At 38.2% G+C, this 20,660-nt stretch overlaps 1 protein-coding gene across 1 annotated transcript; it reads right to left on the bottom strand.

Moving 5' to 3' along the window:
* Nucleotides 1-37: 37 nt before the first annotated feature.
* LOC101157313 (protein unc-119 homolog A-like) lies at nucleotides 38-18,841 on the bottom strand. Its single transcript, XM_004076159.4, has 5 exons — nucleotides 18,204-18,841; nucleotides 4,257-4,370; nucleotides 3,283-3,382; nucleotides 3,008-3,180; nucleotides 38-1,650 (listed from the first exon to the last, which is right to left on the bottom strand). The coding sequence occupies exons 1-5, from the start codon at nucleotides 18,451-18,453 to the stop codon at nucleotides 1,538-1,540; spliced, it is 750 nt and encodes a 249-aa protein (XP_004076207.1). The 5' UTR covers nucleotides 18,454-18,841; the 3' UTR covers nucleotides 38-1,537.
* Nucleotides 18,842-20,660: the final 1,819 nt, after the last annotated feature.

A 20,660-nucleotide genomic window follows, 5' to 3' on the forward strand; every position in this document is an offset into this window, starting at 1 on the left:
CCGTCTCCACACAGCACAGTCAACACCACAACACATCCAAACTCCAATAAATCTTTATTTTGCTTTGCCTCAATCACAGCAACATTTGAAAACTTGATTCATAATTCACCTTTTAAATCTCTATGTGCGTCACTTTTATGGAGGAAACTTTAAAGTTTATTGACAGAGTTCCCCTTTAGGCATCTGGAAACTTTCTCCTTTTGCTGTTACTTCATTACGTCTGTCGATGTAACACAGAAAAGTTCTTCAAAATTGAAAAATCTTATTCTCACACAGTTGAACAAAGCTGCTCTTCACAGACCTGGCTCACCTAACATTTAGAAATAAATATTATTTAAACGGTCTAAATAAAAAACAATCAAAATTCACAAACTAAAAAAAAATGTTCCTGCACCAAAGTTAGATTTTTTTTAAATCTGTATACTTTTGAGTCCGTTTGTTTCACAGGAAAGTGTCACGAACTCCTTCATTTGACCGCAAATTAACGCTAAGATCCAGATCAGTGGAATGTGCCAGACACAAAAACATGACAACCGTCAACAACGCTGAAATGACAATACCTGAACACAAACATGAGCAGTTGGAGTGACTTCTGCTACATTTCCCACAACTTCCTGTTTCAAAACACAACAGAGAAAAATCCTGCTCTTGTTTAAGACGTTTTTGATGTGCAGACACGGAAGATGCATCTTTGTAAAGTTTTTTGGCATTTCTTTATCGCCCCTGGCAAAGTAACACAAAACTGGAGAGGGCAGCCGGAGCAACAATAAAATATATATAAAATTTGATGGAATCACTTTTATTGGCTTCCTCATTGTTGTAAAGATGTTGTGCTTTGGGAAAATTCACTTCCCTATACCCTACTGTCAAAATAGGTCACATGTTAAGCAAACCAGGAAGGAGGAAATAAGAATAAAAAAAACTGATAAACAACCATCTGTTCCCAGGATGAAAAAATGGGCTGAAATGGTTTGGAAATGTGTCTTTCCAAAATAGATTCTACCATCACTGATATGGATTTTCTATTTTTTTTAAATAGCTGTTTTCATGCTTCCAAGGGACAAACTTGTACAAATGCTAACACAGACACTGTCATACAGAAAACACACGTCAAAAGCAGTCACTGAATCAGGAAAATCATCAGCAAAACTTCACTGAAGTCCTAAAAACACATTTTCAAAGTAAGATTTGATCCTAACCTGTAAGAAACTCCAGGATAAAAAAAAAGAAAGATTTACCATTACATCATTATTTCTCCTTATAGAGAGCAAAACTCATCTGATATTTTCTTTACCTGCTGGTTTATCAAGTCAGAAACTCACTTGGGTTTATGTGTGTGTTTGTGCTAGCACACACAGATACACAAATAGATGTAACTGACATCTTTTTTTATGGGATGCATATCTCTCAGCATGAGAAAGACAGGATAAGAAAGACAAGCGAGTGCTGAATTTACAGAAACTGCCGCGTTTCTTTTTTTTTTTTGATCATCCCTCATCCATGAAATCCAGGCATCTCTCATGTTAGGGTGTCGCCTTTACGTCCCTCCGTTGTACGAGTAGTCTGCCTTGTTGTGCATCACCAGCTTATTGTCCACAAAGTAGAAGCTGTCAGATTGCGTCTCATATGGGTGTAGGATCATCTCCCTGACTGAGAAGACAGAAAAAAACCAATTGGTGTTAAAGCCGTTAATACCTGCAGGTATGGAAAAACACTAGAGCTGCAGCTTCAACCTTAGGTGCTCAGAGTATGATTTAAAAAAAAAGTTTTAAGGGTAAAGACCAAGAAGCGTTTGTCAATATCTATGCTTGCATTACATACGTTTCTGCTATTTGTGCTTTTGTGAACGCTTAAGAGTGTGACAGGGGGCTGCAGCAGGACCTAAATACACGTCAACACGTATCATGCGTCGGAAGCGTCACTACAAACTGTTGTAAAATATGAAAAAGGCTGCTAGAGGAATATTAAACATATAATAATACATTTTATTTATAAGGCGCCTTTCTGAGAACTCAAGGTCGTCGTACAACATATATACAGTATTTAGAACACAATATACAGTTAAAACAACAACATATACACATATTAACTGAAGCAAATATATTGAGAAGTAAGGGGGAGGGAACGAAGCTTACTAATAAATGGAGTATCATCTGAAATATACATTTATGTCTAATATTTCATCAATTTGTCCCACCTGTCTGCCAAACAAAAGAAAAAAGCCCCTAATAAAGCACAAAATTGTGTTTTAAGAAGTGAGTATTTTTTCAGCTTTTATGAAGAGAAAATTAAGTGATCATCAGAAAAGTTTTAAACCTTGGGCTATCCTATGCACTTTAATATTGGGAGTGGGGTCATCTGGACCCCACTAGACAGAGTGCTAAACCTTTTTTCTTCAATGATTTGTGATCTTCACTGGTGTCCATGGATTACATGAAATCCTCTCCACCTTTATCCACCTTTGTCATGGTAGGAATAACACGTCAATGCAAGGATCGGGTCATCTGGACCCCATAGGATAGCACAAGGGTTAACACCATGAGGAAGATTCATTTTTATAGAAACCCAGTAGAACTTTTTAAAATAAGAGTGGTTGGGAAATTGATTCCTTTCAAAAGCAGCCCCCGATGGTCATTTGAGGAACTGCAAACTTTGGTATGTCTCAGTGGACTTCAAACTCAAGAACTGAATGTCTGGGTTTGTAACAATCACGAAGCATAACAAGAAAATAAAAGTGTAAACGCAAGTGGCATGAGGACAGCCAAATGCATAAAGTGAAGGGGAAACATAGGGAAAAGGTTGAAGAGAATCATCCCAACCAGACTTTACATTTGTGTGTCGGCTTTAAAATGGCTGATGTGGGATTGGCTTGGTAGTTCAGAGTTACTCAACTCCAATAAAAAAAAGCCACGTACGTGTGTGGCATTGTGACATTTTACAACTTTATTTCACATTTACCACAGAAAACACAGATAATGACTGTACGACATGAAGTGTGTACACTTACTAACGTCCTCTGAGAGAGGTGGGAATTCGTAGATGTGTTCACAGGTGTTTTTGCTGCTCGGCATGCAGAAGCCAAACTCAAAGTCAAAACTCTTTAGCAGCTTCTCTCTAAAATAATGTCTTTCAATCATCCTGAAGTTTTCTATCGGCTTGTCTCCAACAGTGAACTCCACACTAAACGCATGAGAACAGACAGAAAGAAGAAAAGATTTTTCACACAGGTCATCGTGAAGAGCTGCGTTCTTGTAAATGTGTATTTCACATGTTCTCACTCACGTGGCTCCAACTTGTCGAAGTCGAAGGAAAGCAGGGGTGAACTGGTAGCGAACAAAACGCCCAGCATTTGGATCAATGTCCCTCTTCTCTCCAGATTTGTCTAAGAAGGAAATCAGTTGGAAAAAATAAAATAGCTTCTTCTGGGAGTTGACATTAGCTCTGAAAAGGTCTAGTTTACAGAGCAACATAGAACATGTTTTGATATAGTTCATGTTTTCAACTTTATGTGCCACTTTAAAGGTTCTTATGGTGCACTTTTTCTCCAGGTGGTTTAGGCCACAGTAGAGTTCATTTATTGAGAAAGCTCACCTGACACTTGTGTTTTTATCTAAAGCTTTAGTCACAACTGCCCTTATAGGTGGATGCGGACTGTCTGTGGGGGAAAAATGGGCAAACCTGCATGAAAATTTCGCAGCCACCCCAGTTGAGCTCATCAGAATCAGGAATAAAATGTTCATGCTTATCTTTTCTACGGGCATGTTGCTAGCGTCAGGTTGTAGTGAAACATGTAAGTCTCACTTAACTTAATTATATTCATCAAACGTTTACTATGAGGAAGGTGAAGCACACCTTCCTCATAGTAACATCTCTAAGCACACCTTCACCTTCCTCATAGTTTTTTTTTATCAAACATTGTTTACTAAAGCTGCTATAATTGTATTTGTCAGCATTACAGTATTTTCCCCAGAACTATTCTAACTAAAGTTTTTTATAAAGAATAAAAAACTGTGTTTTTAAATACATTTTTTATTGTAAATGTTTTAAAAAATTCTTTAAGATACCTCATACACATTATTACTATTTTTACTATACCATAAAAGGTTTATTACAAATATTTTAAACTGCTTTAAATCGTTTGAATTCATGAAAATTTCAAACCAATTCAGAAAAAAAAACTAGCACTATTTCCATGGCAGGAAGTCGAGTTGAATTGATTAGCTGAAACAAACGCGTGGACTCCTTCTGTGACTCACCTGTGGATGGAGGTTTGGTGATTTCAAACAAGACCGTGCCTGTCTCCATGTCCCTGATCTTAAACCTGGTGAAGTCAATATTGTAAATGTTCTCGTCTGGGCTGCACAGATAATCTGAGAAGGAAACACAGTTTGTCATGTTCACAACAGTGTAATACTTTTTAAACTATTTTCAGTGAAACATTGAAAAAAAGATCATGTTAATGGTTAACTGTAGGGGGGTATTAAAGTCTGACCATTTTTTTAGATTCAAGAATTGCAGAAAATGAGGAGTGTTGAGAACAACATTTTTGTCCAACCAAAATGTATCCAAACTTGTTTTTTTTAGTTAGCAAATGTTTGCTTTTCTGATATTCTGAATTGCTTCTGAACACTTTATCATGTTGGCATCAATACTGTACTTGACTTATAATAAACAGATACAAAATGTTTTCAAGTTATGTTCTTATCAAAAATGGGCTGGAAGTTATTGCTAAATTTTTGATTCCCAGATATTAACATCTCTAATTATAATTTTAGCAAAACCTAGATTACATGTTTACATAACAGTAGCATGTTACAATACCTTCTGCCTTGTTTAGTTTCTTAAACCATGAGGTCCACTAATAAGGACTACATCCCAAGGCTCAGACCTTCAAAGGCCTTAAGAAAACCATCTTATCAAGAAGAGCAGCTTCACTTTGGATGGTAAAAGGTCCAAATGTGACGTAAGGCCCCCAAACGGTCTGTCGTTTCCCAAACCGTATTTCTTGATAAGGTAAACAATGGATGACCCCAATGACAGATTTATGGGAAAAGGGAATTTAACAAAAAGCTTTACAGAGAATTCTCTGTTTACCCTTCCTGAAGGACTTACTGCAGACTCCTTTGGAATGCAAGGTTTTAGGATTTTATGATACCTGCATTCATGGCAAAACACAGAAGCTCCACTCAGGAAAAGCTGAGATGAACAATTTGCTTTTTCCACAAATAAACCCAAATGAGTTTTTAAACATCTAATCTTTCATTTTGGAATATCGACTAAACTGACATTTAAATGATACAACTTTATTCATTGATCCACGGTGGCCCTGAAGTGCAAATTATTTTGAAATGATTATTATTATTACTATTATTATTATTATTATTAGTTAAGACAGCAGCAGGTGCAGCAGCCAGAACCCCCCAACGCCACTCGGCAGTAGGCAGAGAACAACCGCCCCCCGGGTGACCACATCCGCCACACAGGCCAGGGCCAGCAGGACCGCCGGGGGGCCCCCAGAGCCAGAGAGCAATATTTTTTTATTATTATCATTTTATTTGCTTTTTTATTTCACATTGTGTTCTCATTGTGTTCAATATTTTTTTGCTTTGAGTGATTTGTTGGTGTGATTTGTCCTTCAGGGCCACGATACAGATCTCAACAGGAAGCACGTGAAATTTCCATTATAATCGTTGGGATGTTATGAACATTTTAATTGTAGATTAAAACATCTTTTTAATTTTTTTAAGCAACATCAAGAAACTTGTCTCATTTCCTGGGACATAGTTTCTGCAGAGCGACAGTAGTTCATTAGAAATTCACACGTTTTGTGACCGGGACATTGGCATGGAGTAAGCCTTCCTTCTTTTCCCATCATTCCTTTGTTTACGCTCTCTCTTGCTAAATCCCTCACACAACACCAACTTAACATAACCCGTGTGACAAAAATGGCAAGCAACATTGGAGCTATCCAGCTGCAGGTTTAAAGTCAGATTCCAGCTCAGACAAGGAAAACAAAGTCGTACATGGATCTAGTCGTCAACAAGAAGCGGAGCAGAGTTGTAAATTTGATAACAATTTACAACAAACTTTGTTAATGAAGTCACTTCCAAACAGACAGACTCAGGCAGGCAGTAAAAAGGAGAAGTGAGTTATTTTTATTCCCCTAATCCTTCCTGCTCTCACCAGGCAGCCTCACTGCTTATTAGAGTTCCTCAGAGCAGACACTTCCTGCTCTCTTCCTGATCCGATACGACTGACATGTGAGACTTTTAAAGAAGCTGATGCAGCTTGCCAGGCTGCAGTCACAAAGCATGTATGTTGTTGGTAGTTAAAACTAATGCAAAAGTTAAAAAAAAGGATGGAGGTTTGCGGGGTAACAAAAGAAGGAAACGGGTCAGTTACACTATATTACAATAATATTCGCTCACCCATCCAAATGATCAGAATCAGGTGTCCTAATCTCTTGGTCTGGCCACAGATGTAAACAATTAGGCACTCAGTTATGCAGAGTTGTTTTTATAACATATGTGAAAGAATGGGCAGACGGCTGGTTCTAAATGCAGCAGGTTTTATTAGCACAGCTAATAGTCAACAAAACTAAATCAAAGTAAGGCAGGCAGGGGTCAATAACAAGCATGGGAGCATCAGAGAAGAGACTGGGGTAGTCAGGATCCTGGCTAAATTCGGGGCTGGTGGCAGTCAAACGGAGTCAAAGACAAAACAGGGTCAGGAAGCAGGGATCAGATCCAGATATTACATTGGGTCAAGTGTGTGGCATCCAGGAAGTGTGTCCTGGGGTTGCTGGGAGATATATTGCATTCAGGACTCTGGAATTTTCTCGCTCCTAAATATTCCACAGTCATAAAACAGGAAAAAACAGCAACAAAGGCTCGAATTGGTAGGCCACGTAAACTGACAGAGAGGGGTCAGCGGATGCCAAAGTGCACAGTGCAAAGAGGTTGCCTACCTTTTACACAGTCAATGGCTATAGAGCTCCAAACCTCGTTTTGTTGTTTTTAAGGACTTAGCTCCAGTTTAAGGAACCACAAATGCTTCTGAATGCTGAATGCTCGCTGCTTCTGCTTTGGAAATGCCCGGACTAAATCTTTCAGCATACTATAGTCAAAATGGTTTCCAAGGATGGATTTTCTTGGTGTTAATTCCAAGAGCTGTGCCGAATTCACCACCCATCTCTACGCCTCGGCCTCCACGTGCCAATTGCTTGGAATTATTGTAATAACAATGAGAAGACAGCAGGTGAAATCATTATGGATGTTTCGGCGCAATGTTTTCACATGTGCACTCATCTAGGAAACTGTGGACACGCAGTCTGATGTGGGACAGCTAGAATGGACCAAATAAAGGCACATCAGGGAGAAGCTCTAAGAGACAAAGATGCAGAGAATTATCACCTCAATCCAAAAGTCTCCTGCTGAGGCTGTCAAGTCACAAAATAAAAGCCTTGCTCACTGATGATTTTCTGCCGCACACAAAACCCAAACTCCCTCATGTTCCTGCACGTGGTCAGGTTGAGTTATAGCATGAGGCGACTGTTCCTGATGGAGCTGATCCGATTCGATGCGACGGTGTGACATATTTGCTCCTGTCTCTTTCTGACTGCTGAGCTCGACTCTTCTACACTTGAAACCTTACAGCTCTCAGCCGTGGTTGCACACGCTTGCATCTCTTTGGATTAGCCAGGGAGACACAATGTAGACCTATAGAATGTTTAATACTTTTCATCCCATTTGCAACCTCCAAGCAATCTGCAGGTAAATTAAATTAGCATTGTTAAAAATTTGATATTTCCATAAAATAAATGTGTTTTGAATGCTTTTCTTTCATTTGCCAACAGGAACACTTTCTTTCAAAATATCAGTCGAGCTGGAAATATTGTCTAGTTTTTTCTAAAGTTACGCCCACCACCCTCGGTAACGAGTGTTAAAGCGATCACTTCTGATGAAAAGTCCATGTTAACGAGCGTACATGCGAGATTCGGGCTTCTGCGTTCAAAACTCCCATGTTTACGTATCACCACACAAGTTTCTATGACCGTTTTCAGGGACCACGTACGTTGAAAGTTAAACCAAGTTAAACTTTTACCAATCAGGGACTCAGATTTGGTAATGAGGTTTGGGTGACGTCTCTTTTCATTCACAGAAAGGCCAACTGTCTTTCATTTATTGGAATAGGGGGAAAGAAAAAGCCTGGAGCATGATTTGCAAGATTTGCACCGCTTTGACATTTTGCATCAAGCTGCCCAACTGAAAAAGAATCACCTCCGTGCTTGTCCAGTGTGAACAGTACACCATGTGCTAATTGCGTGTTCAAGAAATGGTGTCACATGCTTAGTGTGAACTTAGCATCAGAGCTGTTTCACTTAACCCAAAAAGATGCAAGTTAAAGCTGGGAGAAACAAACCTCATCTTGAAAAGAAGCTGATCTTAATGGTATTGGACAGTAGTGTAGCAAAGAATCAAATATGACTATTTTCTAGATGAAAATCAATTTCAAAAACATCATAAATTACAAAGGACCTATACAATGTCAAAGAAATATCAACAGTGTTAAATATAACGTCTTTGGTTGGTTGTCTTGCTGTTTTGAGGACTTTGTTAACAGTATCTCAAGTTAGGTGAAAAAGAACTTTGACCAATTTACTGAAGGCAGTGAACACTGGTCCAAGTACTTTGTGAATAAAAAGAAATAGTCAAACCTAAGGTGGTTCTAAATGCCCCTGTCATTCTGAACTCAGATGAGGCCTCCTCAGAGCTACATTAACTAGAAAAAGGGAGAAGTCAAAGTTAAAAGCAGAAAGTTCAGTAAATGCTTCATTGGTGGGGGGTGGGGGGTTTTGCAGCACATCAGCAGATCCTTGTAGGCCTCAACATTTTAAAACAACTGTAGCCTATTTAAGACTAACCTCGAAACAAGTAGCTGAGAAGTTCAGGTCAACATGGTGACAAAAGATTTTCAACGTGAACACTTTTTCCATTTCTACCATGGTCCGGGTGAGTTCTCGATTCTAATTGGCTGCTGGGTGAGAATTAAAAAGATATAATGCACAGTGATAACGCTCGGCTAAAAAAGAAGGTCCGGTCACATAGCTTTAATGTTCTGTATCAATGCGCTGGCTTCTTTAAAACTAACTTTAGCTTCATCATCTGGACAAAACTAGCGGTAAGAGGTGAACTTTCTCTCTGAACTGATTCTTTATGTAACCCATCGTGACGATCAGCATATGTATCACTTTCCTTTGCCGCTGTATTCGAGGTCAGAGGTCGGAGTGGCGCGTTATCACATTACCATGACAACGCGCCACACCAGGTAACAATAAGTCTGCTTTTGTGATAAAAAGCAATCCAAACGAAAAAAATAACAAGAATAAAGAACCAAAATCTGACTAAATATTTTTTTCTTTTGAAAGTAACCATGGTATAAGGCATCACTTACTACCTTCGCGTTGGATGGTTCAGGCTTCCACGTCGTGCGTTAATTTCATATAAAGAGTTTTCATTCACTCATTTATTTATTTACTTTTGTTGTAGTTGCTGTTGTTTTTCAATTTTCAATTATTTTTGTTCCTGAACAGTTGTTTGTTTTGGTGTGAACTTAGGTGTGAAAAAAATAAAATAAAATAAAAAAGAAACAGTTTTTAGATGTTTTTTACAGTTGATCACATGTTTTGCAGTTGACCACATGTTTTCTACACTTTTGCAGCTGTATTTATTTATTTAATATTTATTTATTTATTTAATACGAATCTCATTTTTGATAATAATTTTCATAATAATTGTATTAATAATTTTTGGGAGCCGGTTTAGCTCGTGCTGGTTTGCGGTGCCTTCCATCCGTGAAACCCAGGTTCAACTCCGGGCTGCTCCCTGTTCCCTTCTCTACTTCTATGCCGGTCCCAAGCCCGGTTGCTTTGAGAGGGTTGCGTCAGGAAGGGCATCCGGCGTAAAACATTGCCAAATTTCCCATGCGACTCGTTCGCTGTGGCGACCCCAGATGGGAAAAAGCCGAAAGAGAAACAACAACAACAACAATTGTATTAATAATTTTTAATAATTTAACATGAATGTCATTTTTGATGTCCCTTTTTGATGTTATATTATATAGATTATTTCTGAATGTCGTTTTTGTTGCCAAAGATAAATGAAATTTCCCCATTGTGGGATTAATAAAGTCATCTATCTATCTATCTATCTATCTATCTATCTATCTATCTATCTATCTATCTATCTATCTATCTATCTAAAGCACACTTTGTCGGCCATTAACCCTTACTTAAAGAATTATCAACAAATACAAGTGAAGGGTGGTCATGCTGAGACAAACAACGTTGATGGAATAAACAAGGCAAGGAAGGTAGGGAACTGTAAGCTAAAGAGTTAAAGTTAACATGTTGAGCAAAAGGTGAAAAATACAAATTGGTTGCGCTGTATTTAGAAAAAAACAGCATCATATAAATAAACTGGTAACTGTTTGCTTCAGAAGAGGATCTAATAGGGTAGAAGTCATTTACTTTTAGTAAATTAGACTTAATATCATTTTTTAGAGCGCCCTTGCCCCACCATGAAACAGTGCTAGTTCAAATCCCAGCTGGGACCTCTCTGTGGAGCTTGCATGTTCTCCCTGTTAATGCTGCTTGCGGTTCCCAGAATTTCTAAACTTCCAGTTGGACGTAGAGCCTTTGGCCATCAATATGGCCCTGTCTTATGGAATTCCCAGCTCCCAGCTCATATAGAAGAGGCCGACACAGTTTCTACATTCCAAGTTAGGCTAAAAACGTTCTTCTTTGGACAGGCTTATTGCCAGGCTAGCTAGTAATCAGAGAACATTTAACTTATTGCTCCCCTACCTCACCTACTGTAATGAAGTTCAGGGGAATAATTACATATTCGTGCTTTTTCCATTTTTAGAAAATAAATTAAACGTAATACTATTCCTCAGGACAACCCATAAATGCACATCTTAATCTACTATTACAAACTACTCGTTAATCCCTAAAAAGCCCTTTTTGGAATAAACAAATTCTCATGTCCAGTATAGTATATCTTTCCTTTGGATTTCTACATTTTCGAACCAGAATCAGACATTTTTTTTAGCAAAATATTACATTAAAAGGGATTTATTGTGTTTTTTTTCAATAAATAAAGTAAAATAGGCAGATGTTGAAAATGAAAAATTAAAGTAAGAAGTACTGTATCAGACAAAACATTAATGGGATGTACAGTTTGACAGTTGTGTGGAAGTCCTTCAAGAAATCCCTCTGGTGGATTCTTTGTGAATTTTTCTCTCTAAACAATCACTCGTTTTGTTTCAGACTTGACAACTGGAATGGAAGAGACAGTTTCACAAGCTTTTGTGACACTAAAAGACCCACTGTGCTGAGTAGGCAAAGTCCAGAAAACGGAACAAAAAGCACAGAGGAAAAGAAAATATTTGGCAGCAGTATTGTACTATTCTAACAGTTTACGGTAATTAAAAAGATGTAAATGTAAGAAATATGGTCTTGTTAACCCACATTAACATCCTTTTGTTGACTACAAGTTTGTTTGAGCCGACTGAGCAAACACAGCCAAAATACGAGGTTCTGTCTGAGCTCTCTGTCAAAAGATCTGAGGAACCTTCTGAGTGTGTGTCTGGGTTAAAGAGATCACTACATGAAACCATATTAAAGGCTTGTAAGCACACTGGCAAAAAAAACAAACAGCTGATACTAATAATGGGATCTAGTTTAGAGTGTCCCACTTCAGCTGCATATTGGTGAGTCTGTCATTACTGGAGGTTTCCACTGTTACCAGTGGTTTTTACCCACTTGGAAACACCATTCACTCAACTGTGAGGGAAAGTTTTACTTTGATATTTACATACTGAGTGTATAAACTATGGAATTTATATAGTTTATTTTGGGAAAGATGTCGTTTTTTTCAATATATAAAACATATCACAAAAATTGAACTCAAAAAATTGTGATTTTTAAATTTAACTTCTAAAAACAGAATTTACCCAAAATTAGTGTCAAAATGTCCCCAGCGTTCCTGCCTTTACATTAAAAAATACGTCTGACAAAAAGAAGTTTAAAAAACCTGACAATAATTGTGATTAAAAGATAAACCAGCAAAGAAATGAGTCAAAAATTCTGTATTTTCTTCTTATAGAACAAGACAAAAGAACAAGGCTGACAACATGTGCTGTGCTGTACAAAAATGTGTCTGCATCACAATTGTTAAAACAATATTATAAAATTATTCTTAGATGTCACAGTGCGAAATCAACAGTTTTACTCACTTTCTAACACTTCCCAGTGATTTTGTGTGCTTCAAATCAAGCTAACAAGCTGTAATCAGTCCCTTCACCTGCACTTAAACCCACATTTCCTCCCATAGCCTGACAGCACTTGCAGCAGCACAACACAATTAAAGAAATCTGACAACAAAGATGGCCAATCCAGTTAGACAGGAAAATGAAGGCACTTGAACAGCTCACGTGGGCTTAATCCAGTTTAGTTTCTCTTATGAAAGCACATTCAGCTAATCACTGGAGGGAGGGAAACAGTGAAGATGGCGACGGAGAGTAAGTGAAAGGCCCAAACAATGGAGGAAACAAAAGAAAACTCAATGAGGTCCAGTGAGGTTGCTTATGGTGAAATATATTTTTAAAAAATTATTACTGTATTATCAGTCTGCATTGTCAGTAAAACAGCTTCTGGTTAAAATACATAGCTGTATGAGTTTTTAATCAAATTAACAAGATGGAAATGAATCTCTAAACTAAATGCTGAAATACTTTAGCACATGAAAAAGTTAAAAAGATAGATGACTTTGAGACTTGTGCCACATTCAACATAAAAAAGTAGGATGTAGAGGTGACATTTATATTAAAAGAGTCCATTCTTTCTTGTCCTTGACTAAAAGACGCATCGTTGTATGAGGACTTCCCCACTTTCACAGCTTATCTGTGCCACTGCAGGAAATGCTGGCCTCATTTCATCACCTGTGTACACGAGGACAGATATTCCTTTAGATCCCAGCTAGAACTTTATGAAACCCAGAACACAAACACTTTTTATGTAACAAAAGCCGCACTGTTTTAAAAAGATGTCAGTGAAGAGGAAGTGGTGGTTTTCTTACAGGAAGCATGCTACGTTAGCAAAAAAGAGAAAACAAAACCCACACTTGTTGAACTGCTACTGATGGACAGCTGCCCCACTGTCAAAAACTACAAACTTCTCTAGTTTGTGCTTTCACACAGCACTTACTTGAGCCTCTGTTATTACTTTTTAAGAAAGCAGAGGTTTGACATAAAACATGTTTCTGTGCTCCTCTGGAGTAAACAAGCTATGTGAGATAAGTGTGTGCTCATGTTTAACACCAGACAGGAAACCTAAGAGAGGTTTCCTGTCTGAGATAGGGTTTGAAAGTACAGAATTTGATTTGATTTTTGCGTAAACACCATATTAATAAAAACTGATTAGAAATATTTCTGTTCTAAAATCTTTTTTTTAATCAAAAAAGGAGTTCTCACATAATTTGTAATTTAAACAGACAAAACAAGGACTTTGTGTTATTAAAAACATGAATTCCCACATTAAATGCATTTAAAAGATAATCAGTTAATGAAATTGATGTATTGCTTGCATTTTTCATTTTTTTAACCAGCTTACTAAAAACTGCTTCTTGATTTTTCTAAAATAGGTCAAACATGCAAAAAGGTCTAGCAAACTTTGCTATGGCCAAATAGGCAAACACAAAAAAAATTTTAAAACAGGAAATTTTCTTGTTGCTGTAGTTTAAAATGCCAATAACAGAAATAAAACCCAATTTTAGGGCAACATTTTTTTACTTCAAAATTTTTGCAAGCTTGTTTGACAAAATGCATAAATTGAATCACATGCTTCACACACAAAAGAAAAGAATACTCTATAATAAATTATTTTTAATATGTATAGTTACGAATTTAACATTTCTCTACTGTTCTAAATAAATGTGATATTTTTTTGCTATGTCGTTTTGGAATTTTTTTTTAGAAGAAATAATCTATAATTTAATTTTTTTTATTATTTAACAAGCTTTTTAGTGTGAAACGATAAAATGAACCACATGGGAAATATAAAGTTTGGATGTCATTTCATAATTTTGCATGAACTCTGCTGCAAGTTAAAGCTCATATCTGAATACGTAGACAAAAATGACAAAAGCACATCTTCATTTACAGTACAAGCTTTTTGGATGGAAAACAATAGATAATCTCATTGGGAAAGAAGTGTCCTCTCCACCCTCTAATATGAATTATGCATTATGCAATGCTCATTTGTTTTGTTACAGGTCTCTCAACCAAATTTATGTAATAAAGTCCATGCCAAAAAATAACTTGGAACCATATAGACCTTACAGAACACTTGTTAGTTCATCTGACCATTAAGAGTTAGAATGCTGGTAACCATAGCAACAAATCTAATGAGTCAAAGTTCAATGTGCTAAAAGAGGGAGATGCTTTAACCTCTAAAAGTTTAAAACATGTCTAAATCTAGACAATTAATGTTGCATCTGAGCAGATGTCAGTCTGTATGTGCACAAACAGAAACACACAACACTCCTTCATAGGATTAATGTAAAAACCAAAACAATCACAGAGAAAAGGAGCCAAACATTAGAAAACACATTTTTAGAAAGAATGCTACTGTTCTGGGCCTTTTATTTGATCAAAGAGCCATACTGATTATCTGCTCATCTATTGTAAAAGTGCCGTTGTCCTTTTAATTATGATTACGCTGCCAAAATAAAAATAAAAGAAAAACTGTTGTTTTCAAGGACATAGTTTCATCACAGCAGTCCAGTCATTTAAATCACTCCATATCTTTCCCACTATAGTTTACAGCCCCTCACAACTCCAAGCTAACATAAGCGGTGTAATAAAAAAGTCAAGCAATATTAGAGCCATCCAGCTGTACAGTTTTGAGCCAGATGTCCGTCCAGACAAGGAAGACAAAGACGTACATGAAATGGTTTGTTTGCAAGTGGATGAATCAGAATGGAGCAGAGCAGGAAGATGTGGCCCGCCAACTGTAGCAGCTACGTCACTGTTACAAGCTTTTTCAAACAGCATTTTTTTGTCTACTCCTGATTCATCACAATTTGAAAAAAGAAATGAAGTTTTCATCTTAATTTTATTTATACATGTCCTACATCATGAGAAAAATGCCACAAAAAAGGTTTTAACATAATTTTCACTGAATGGGTTCTTAATTAAGGCCCAAAGGGCTTTACAGACCAGTACAACCATCCACACGATGATGGCATCTCCACTGCTGTACACGATGCTGACCTATAACCACCAGGAGCAATGTAGGGTTCAGTGTGTTGCCCTTTGACACATGGACAGGCAAGACAGGAGCCTAACCTGCAATCATCCGATCAGAGGATAACCGCTATTCCTTTGCACCACACACGTCTTACTGAGACATCTTGTGGGTTTATCATATTTTTTCTCAAGTTTGCTCAGTTTCCATTTTGGTCAAAGCACCATAAATTTCAGTCCAATTTCAGTCCAGTGGCCTGCGTTCTCGTGATCTCTTTGGCAGAGTGTGCCCGCTGTTATTGACTTTATGTTACCAAGCATATGTGATGCAAATGCATCTTGGGTGTAAAGCATAACTTTAAGCGAGCTCAGAAAGTATCAGCAATTTACTAAATGACAGTCGACCAATTATAAACTGGAAACATTGAGTTTCAATTCAAACATATAGACCACTGAATGGAACACATTTAGCACATCCTCTATAAGTAACGCATCAGACAAATAGGCTACTTCTTAAAAACATTATATAGCAGTTATTAAGCGTTTTTCTACCATCTGCCTCATGTGCAGTCAGTGAAGCAAGAAAACAATCATTAGTTTTTTACCCAGACCTCCCTCATACTACACTTTATGAAACTTTTAAATATTAAGAGTGGGCTTTACTTCATTTGACTGTTAAATGATTGGTTTACGAGTGCTTATCTGAAAGCAAAACTAAAAACAAATCAATTCTACTCTCTATCTAAATTTGCTGGGTTCACTGAATGATTCTGAAAATGTCAAAAAGTTGTACTAAGAGGTTAAAAGGAGGACAGAGTTTTTACAACCATGAATGAGGGTGGTATGATAATCACAATGACCATGTGTAAACCCGCTACTTGTTGCTGAACAACACTTAAAGGATTTAAAAAAAACATATTCCAAAAACTGACAAATTAACATACAATTTTGACCCTTCTGCTCCTTAAAGGTCATGAATGAAGCTGGTTAAAAACATAACTTCTACTTTCTTTCATGTAGAGCATCATGTAATTGAACATGCACATTTATTTTTTCTATTATCTTTTTTTTAATGTTAGGGATTATTTATATATTTTAGGGAGTTATTTCAACATGTTTTGATAGTTGACAGAACTAAAACATTGTTTTATGTTTAAAAAATCCAAAACGAGTTTTTAAAAAAACCTACTTTTTGAAAACAGGTGATCAATATTTTTTTTTTTTTTACTTTGTGCACAATTTACAGAAATTGCTTTTCAGAGAGAATAGTCCCTGAGGAAACAAATGATTAATCAACAATAGACAACCACTCCAGAAATAACTTAATTGCATCAGGAGAGGAACAAATCTCAGTCTCAGGGTAGCCTTTCTTGCTGCTCTGAGCCTCCCTATTGATGCAACAGAATGAGTATGTGATTCTTTAAAGAAGATGTGAATAAAACCAGTCAACTGAGTCCAGATTTAGCTCTGTCTGAGATATTGTTATTCGCTGCAGCTTTGTTTAATCACAAAATAAAACAACAAAAGAATTTTAAACTTTTTTTTAATGAGCTTTTATGAAACTTGTTTCTAAAAGTAATAAAGCTAAAATTAGCCACTAACTCTTAAATTAACGACTTAGATCAGATGTTCTGGGGGCCACCAGTTGAACATTTATACCACTTGTAGATGGATTTAATGTCAGTCAAATGGGAATTTGTGAAAAAATAAAAAAAACAGAAGGGTTTCATTGACCAGTCAGGTGGGTAGTTCAGGTTTTTTGGGTTTTTGGTGTTTAGCAGAGTCAAAAAAGTGTCATTACTCTTCTTCATTGGTGGATTGCTGTGAGAAGAGGAAAGGAAGGAGAGCAGGAAGTGTGTGGGGGATGCGAGCTCAGCTGGTCCTAACCAAGAGGGAGATGCTTCTCGTTGCCATAGCAATTCAAGCATGCATCCACGTTGCTGTGGTGATTCAGACATGCTTGTTCTTGCCTCTAGCAATATTGCTGCAAGACAGGAAAGTCTTCGAACTGCTTCGATAATTAACATGTTGATCGAAAATCTGATTGAGATCACTTTAAAGTGAAATTTACAATTTGCAGACAACTTTTCCGTCTCTGCAGCCAAAGGTTGTTCCCAGAGCTTTAACAGCAAACAACAAAAGCAGAGGCTTGAAAATTGGAAAAGCAGACGACAGCCTGCCTCATTTACACGTTGAGTGAGACATCAGATAAAAATCAAAGGAAGATACCATGCTGCTTAAGTTAAATTCCAAAAGACCTTTTAAAATAGCTACAAGCATCCTGCTGTGTGTTTGCAGGTTAGCACACTCCTGTAATGTAACTGGGTTGTGTAAGCTGCCTTTAAATAGTCAAATGTCCTTCTGCCACCTGTTAGCTAACTTCGATAGATGTTCTCCTGTGCATTAGAGCTTCCTTCCGGAATTAAGTAACATGCAGAGTTCTCACCGTAGTAAGGGAAAACTTTTTCGACAGGTGGAGTTTTTGGTACAAATTTTGGGGGGATATTCTGTCATGGTTTCATTCAACCTAAACACACACATAAAGGAAGTTACCAATAGAATAATAGAATAACTAATTTTGTGGAGAAGTTAACAGTTTTGTTCTTGTTGTTCTGGTGTACAATGTTGTTTGCTTTTTGTTGCATGTCAGACATTTGATCTCTTCTTGTAGCCCTTAAATCCCACATGGACGTCTGCAGGAACATCATGTGTATACTGGGGACTCCTTTTAAACCTGAAATTGCCACACATGATGATTCTCCCGCGTCCTGATAGCGTTTGGGGGGTTCACACGCATGTGAGTGGGTTGGATCTGCTCCATCTGGACTGAAGAGGGTCCCAAGATTACATAAACGGGAAGACACGGTCATTGAGCATGAGTCATCAGCAGAACTTACTCTCTGTGATCTTCTGCAGACCCAGCACATCCTCCGGACTGATCACCGCGTTGGCCAGCAGGTCTTCCTCCGTGGTCTCTGGGACGCCCACCTCGGCGGAGTTGCAGCCTTTCTTCACTCTCATCGCCGTTTGCTTGGGGCTGCTGGTGCCGCTGCTGTCGGTCCCTCCGGTGTCTCTGGCTGGATTGCTACCGGCAGGCTGCTTAATGCTTGGCGGCTCCTGGCTGCTGTTGGTACAAGAATAGCTCATTCTCCGCTCCTCCTCCTCCCCCCTCTCCTAAACGAGGGCTTCCAAGATACAAAACACTTGCCCCCCACCCCCTCCCTCACTGAAGGGTGCTCTCCGTTATCCGGTGCTTAATTCAAATCCGCTTCGTCTCTATGATCTAACAGTCGGCGAGCAAACGAGCCACGCTTGCCTCTGCTGTTAATGCGTCTCTGCTCCTCGCGGCCACGTCAGAAGGAGCCAGGCGTCTAAGGGGAAATATTTAAATGTAAAAAAAGAGGCGGCAGATGGTTTGCAGCCACCAAAGAGGAGGAGGATGAGCAAAGGGGGGAGGCTCAGTCGTGCAAAGAGCGGCTGGTGTTTTTGCGCACCGTCTGCGCTGCAGCTGAGCGCCGCGCGCGCAGTGGCGCACGCGTGACACACAGCTGATTGTATCTGAGCAACCACACAACACATGACGGAAGTACAGGAAAGAAAAACTTTTATTTTGACATAAGTGACTTTTAGGCTTCAGAAAGTGCATCGCATCCAAAATAATTAATTATGGTAATACTTTTTTTTGTACTAATACTTTTTAAACAGATTTTGGGGTTACCAACCATACAAAAAATGCAGTGGCCCCTCCTTTTAAAGGAGACAAAACATTTAGCAGCATGTCACCCGCGAAATATTAGAGACCCCCAAGTAGTCTGAAAAACGTATTTTTTTTAGCTTCCACCATTTTGCCAAATATTTTTGGTCTACTCACTTTTAATACCCTTCATTCACGAGGCAAGACTGTGTAATCTTCTTCTGTAAATGCAATTAAAATGCCCAAATGGAGCGCCACAATCAAGTGGCTGGAATAATATACAGGAACATGTGTGCAGAATATGGACTGGAAACCCCAAGGTCAAAATGGGAAACACCTCAAAAAGTGGTAGAGAATGAGAGAGCAAAGATCCTGTGGGACTTCCAGAGCGATAGGATGGTAATGGCAAACCAAACAAGACATTGAAGTGGTGGATAAAGAACAGAGGAAAGCCGTTGTAGTGGATGTGGCAGTGCCAAGCGATGGGAACATCAGGAAGAACGAACATGAGAAACTGGAGAAATACCAGGGACTCAGAGAAGAACTGGAGAAAGCCTGGAAAGTGAAGGTGACATTGGTGCCTGTAGTAATTGGAGCACTCGGGGCAGTAACCCCCAAGCTGGAGGAGTAGCTACAACAGATACCTGGAAAGACCTCAGACCTCTCAGACCAGAAAAGTGCAGTGCTACGAACAGTTAAGATACGGCGCAGTAAATCAGCTGAATCCATTCTGTTCTTCCGTTACCTTTTGTGCCTGTTTTTTCAAAAAATTTCAAAACACACTTTTTTAAAAGTATGACTGAACTCCATTCATCCTCTGCTTTTTCTTGTGCAGGAACATGGGGGCTGCTGGAGGCTATCCAAGCTACTTCAGGGTGAAGGCATGGGGTACACTCTTGTAAAGAACACACTCACACTCCTCGGACACAATTAAGGAAAACCAATTAACCTAATGTGGCAGGATGAGTTAATTGGGCTCCCAGGTGTAGGCACTCCCATCCTGGTGGGCTAATGAGCACCAGGACACTTATAAAATGGGAATGAGCTGGCTTTCGCTCATTCCTGCCTGAGACTGCCTCCCTGGCTGGGTTCCTGCAACTGTCAGTGCCGTACATAATATCATCACTCCGTGTCACACAGCGGGTTGGCTTGTGACTGGACTGGACTGAAGGTGATTCAGGATCATCTAAAAGTGTCGTTTCAGAATTAAAGGTTAAAAATATGGTTGCGATCACAAATATTTAAACATACTAAGTTCACATGATAAAACGCCACCACAACATGCCTCTATTGCAAACTAGTTTTCCTAATGATTGTTTTACTAAATATGTACATTTTCATTGTTCTTTTGTCAAATATTTTGATAGAATGCCCCTAATAGTTTTAACTATTGAAAACTCAAACCAGCATAGGTAGTTTAGTGAAAAAGCCAAATACAAACAAATGAAACAAAGCCCCTCAAGTGAAAAAAATTCAGTTAAAATTTTACTTTCAATGCATTTTTTTTAAAATAATTTTTTCACATATTAGCTCTGTGTGTGGTCTGTTGTGACTGCAGTTTTGTTGCAGTGACTTTATAGCTCAAATTGAGAAATCTGAGGTGTGTCTGCTTTGATATTTGCCTAAAACTGGCATGTGCTCATTCAAAGCCCTCGCTATA

This window comes from Oryzias latipes, chromosome 14 (assembly GCF_002234675.1).
Source record: "Oryzias latipes chromosome 14, ASM223467v1".
Lineage (NCBI taxonomy): Eukaryota > Metazoa > Chordata > Actinopteri > Beloniformes > Adrianichthyidae > Oryzias > Oryzias latipes.

Coding starts and splice junctions, on each gene's coding strand:
- LOC101157313 (XM_004076159.4), bottom strand. CDS start 18,453: ATGAGCTATTCTTGTACCAACAGCAGCCAGGAGCCGCCAAGCATTAAG. Junction 3,383..4,256: donor CACCAAACCTCCATCCACAG/GTGAGTCACAGA, acceptor TTTCCTTCTTAG/ACAAATCTGGAGAGAAGAGG. Junction 3,181..3,282: donor CTTCGACAAGTTGGAGCCAC/GTGAGTGAGAAC, acceptor TCATGCGTTTAG/TGTGGAGTTCACTGTTGGAG.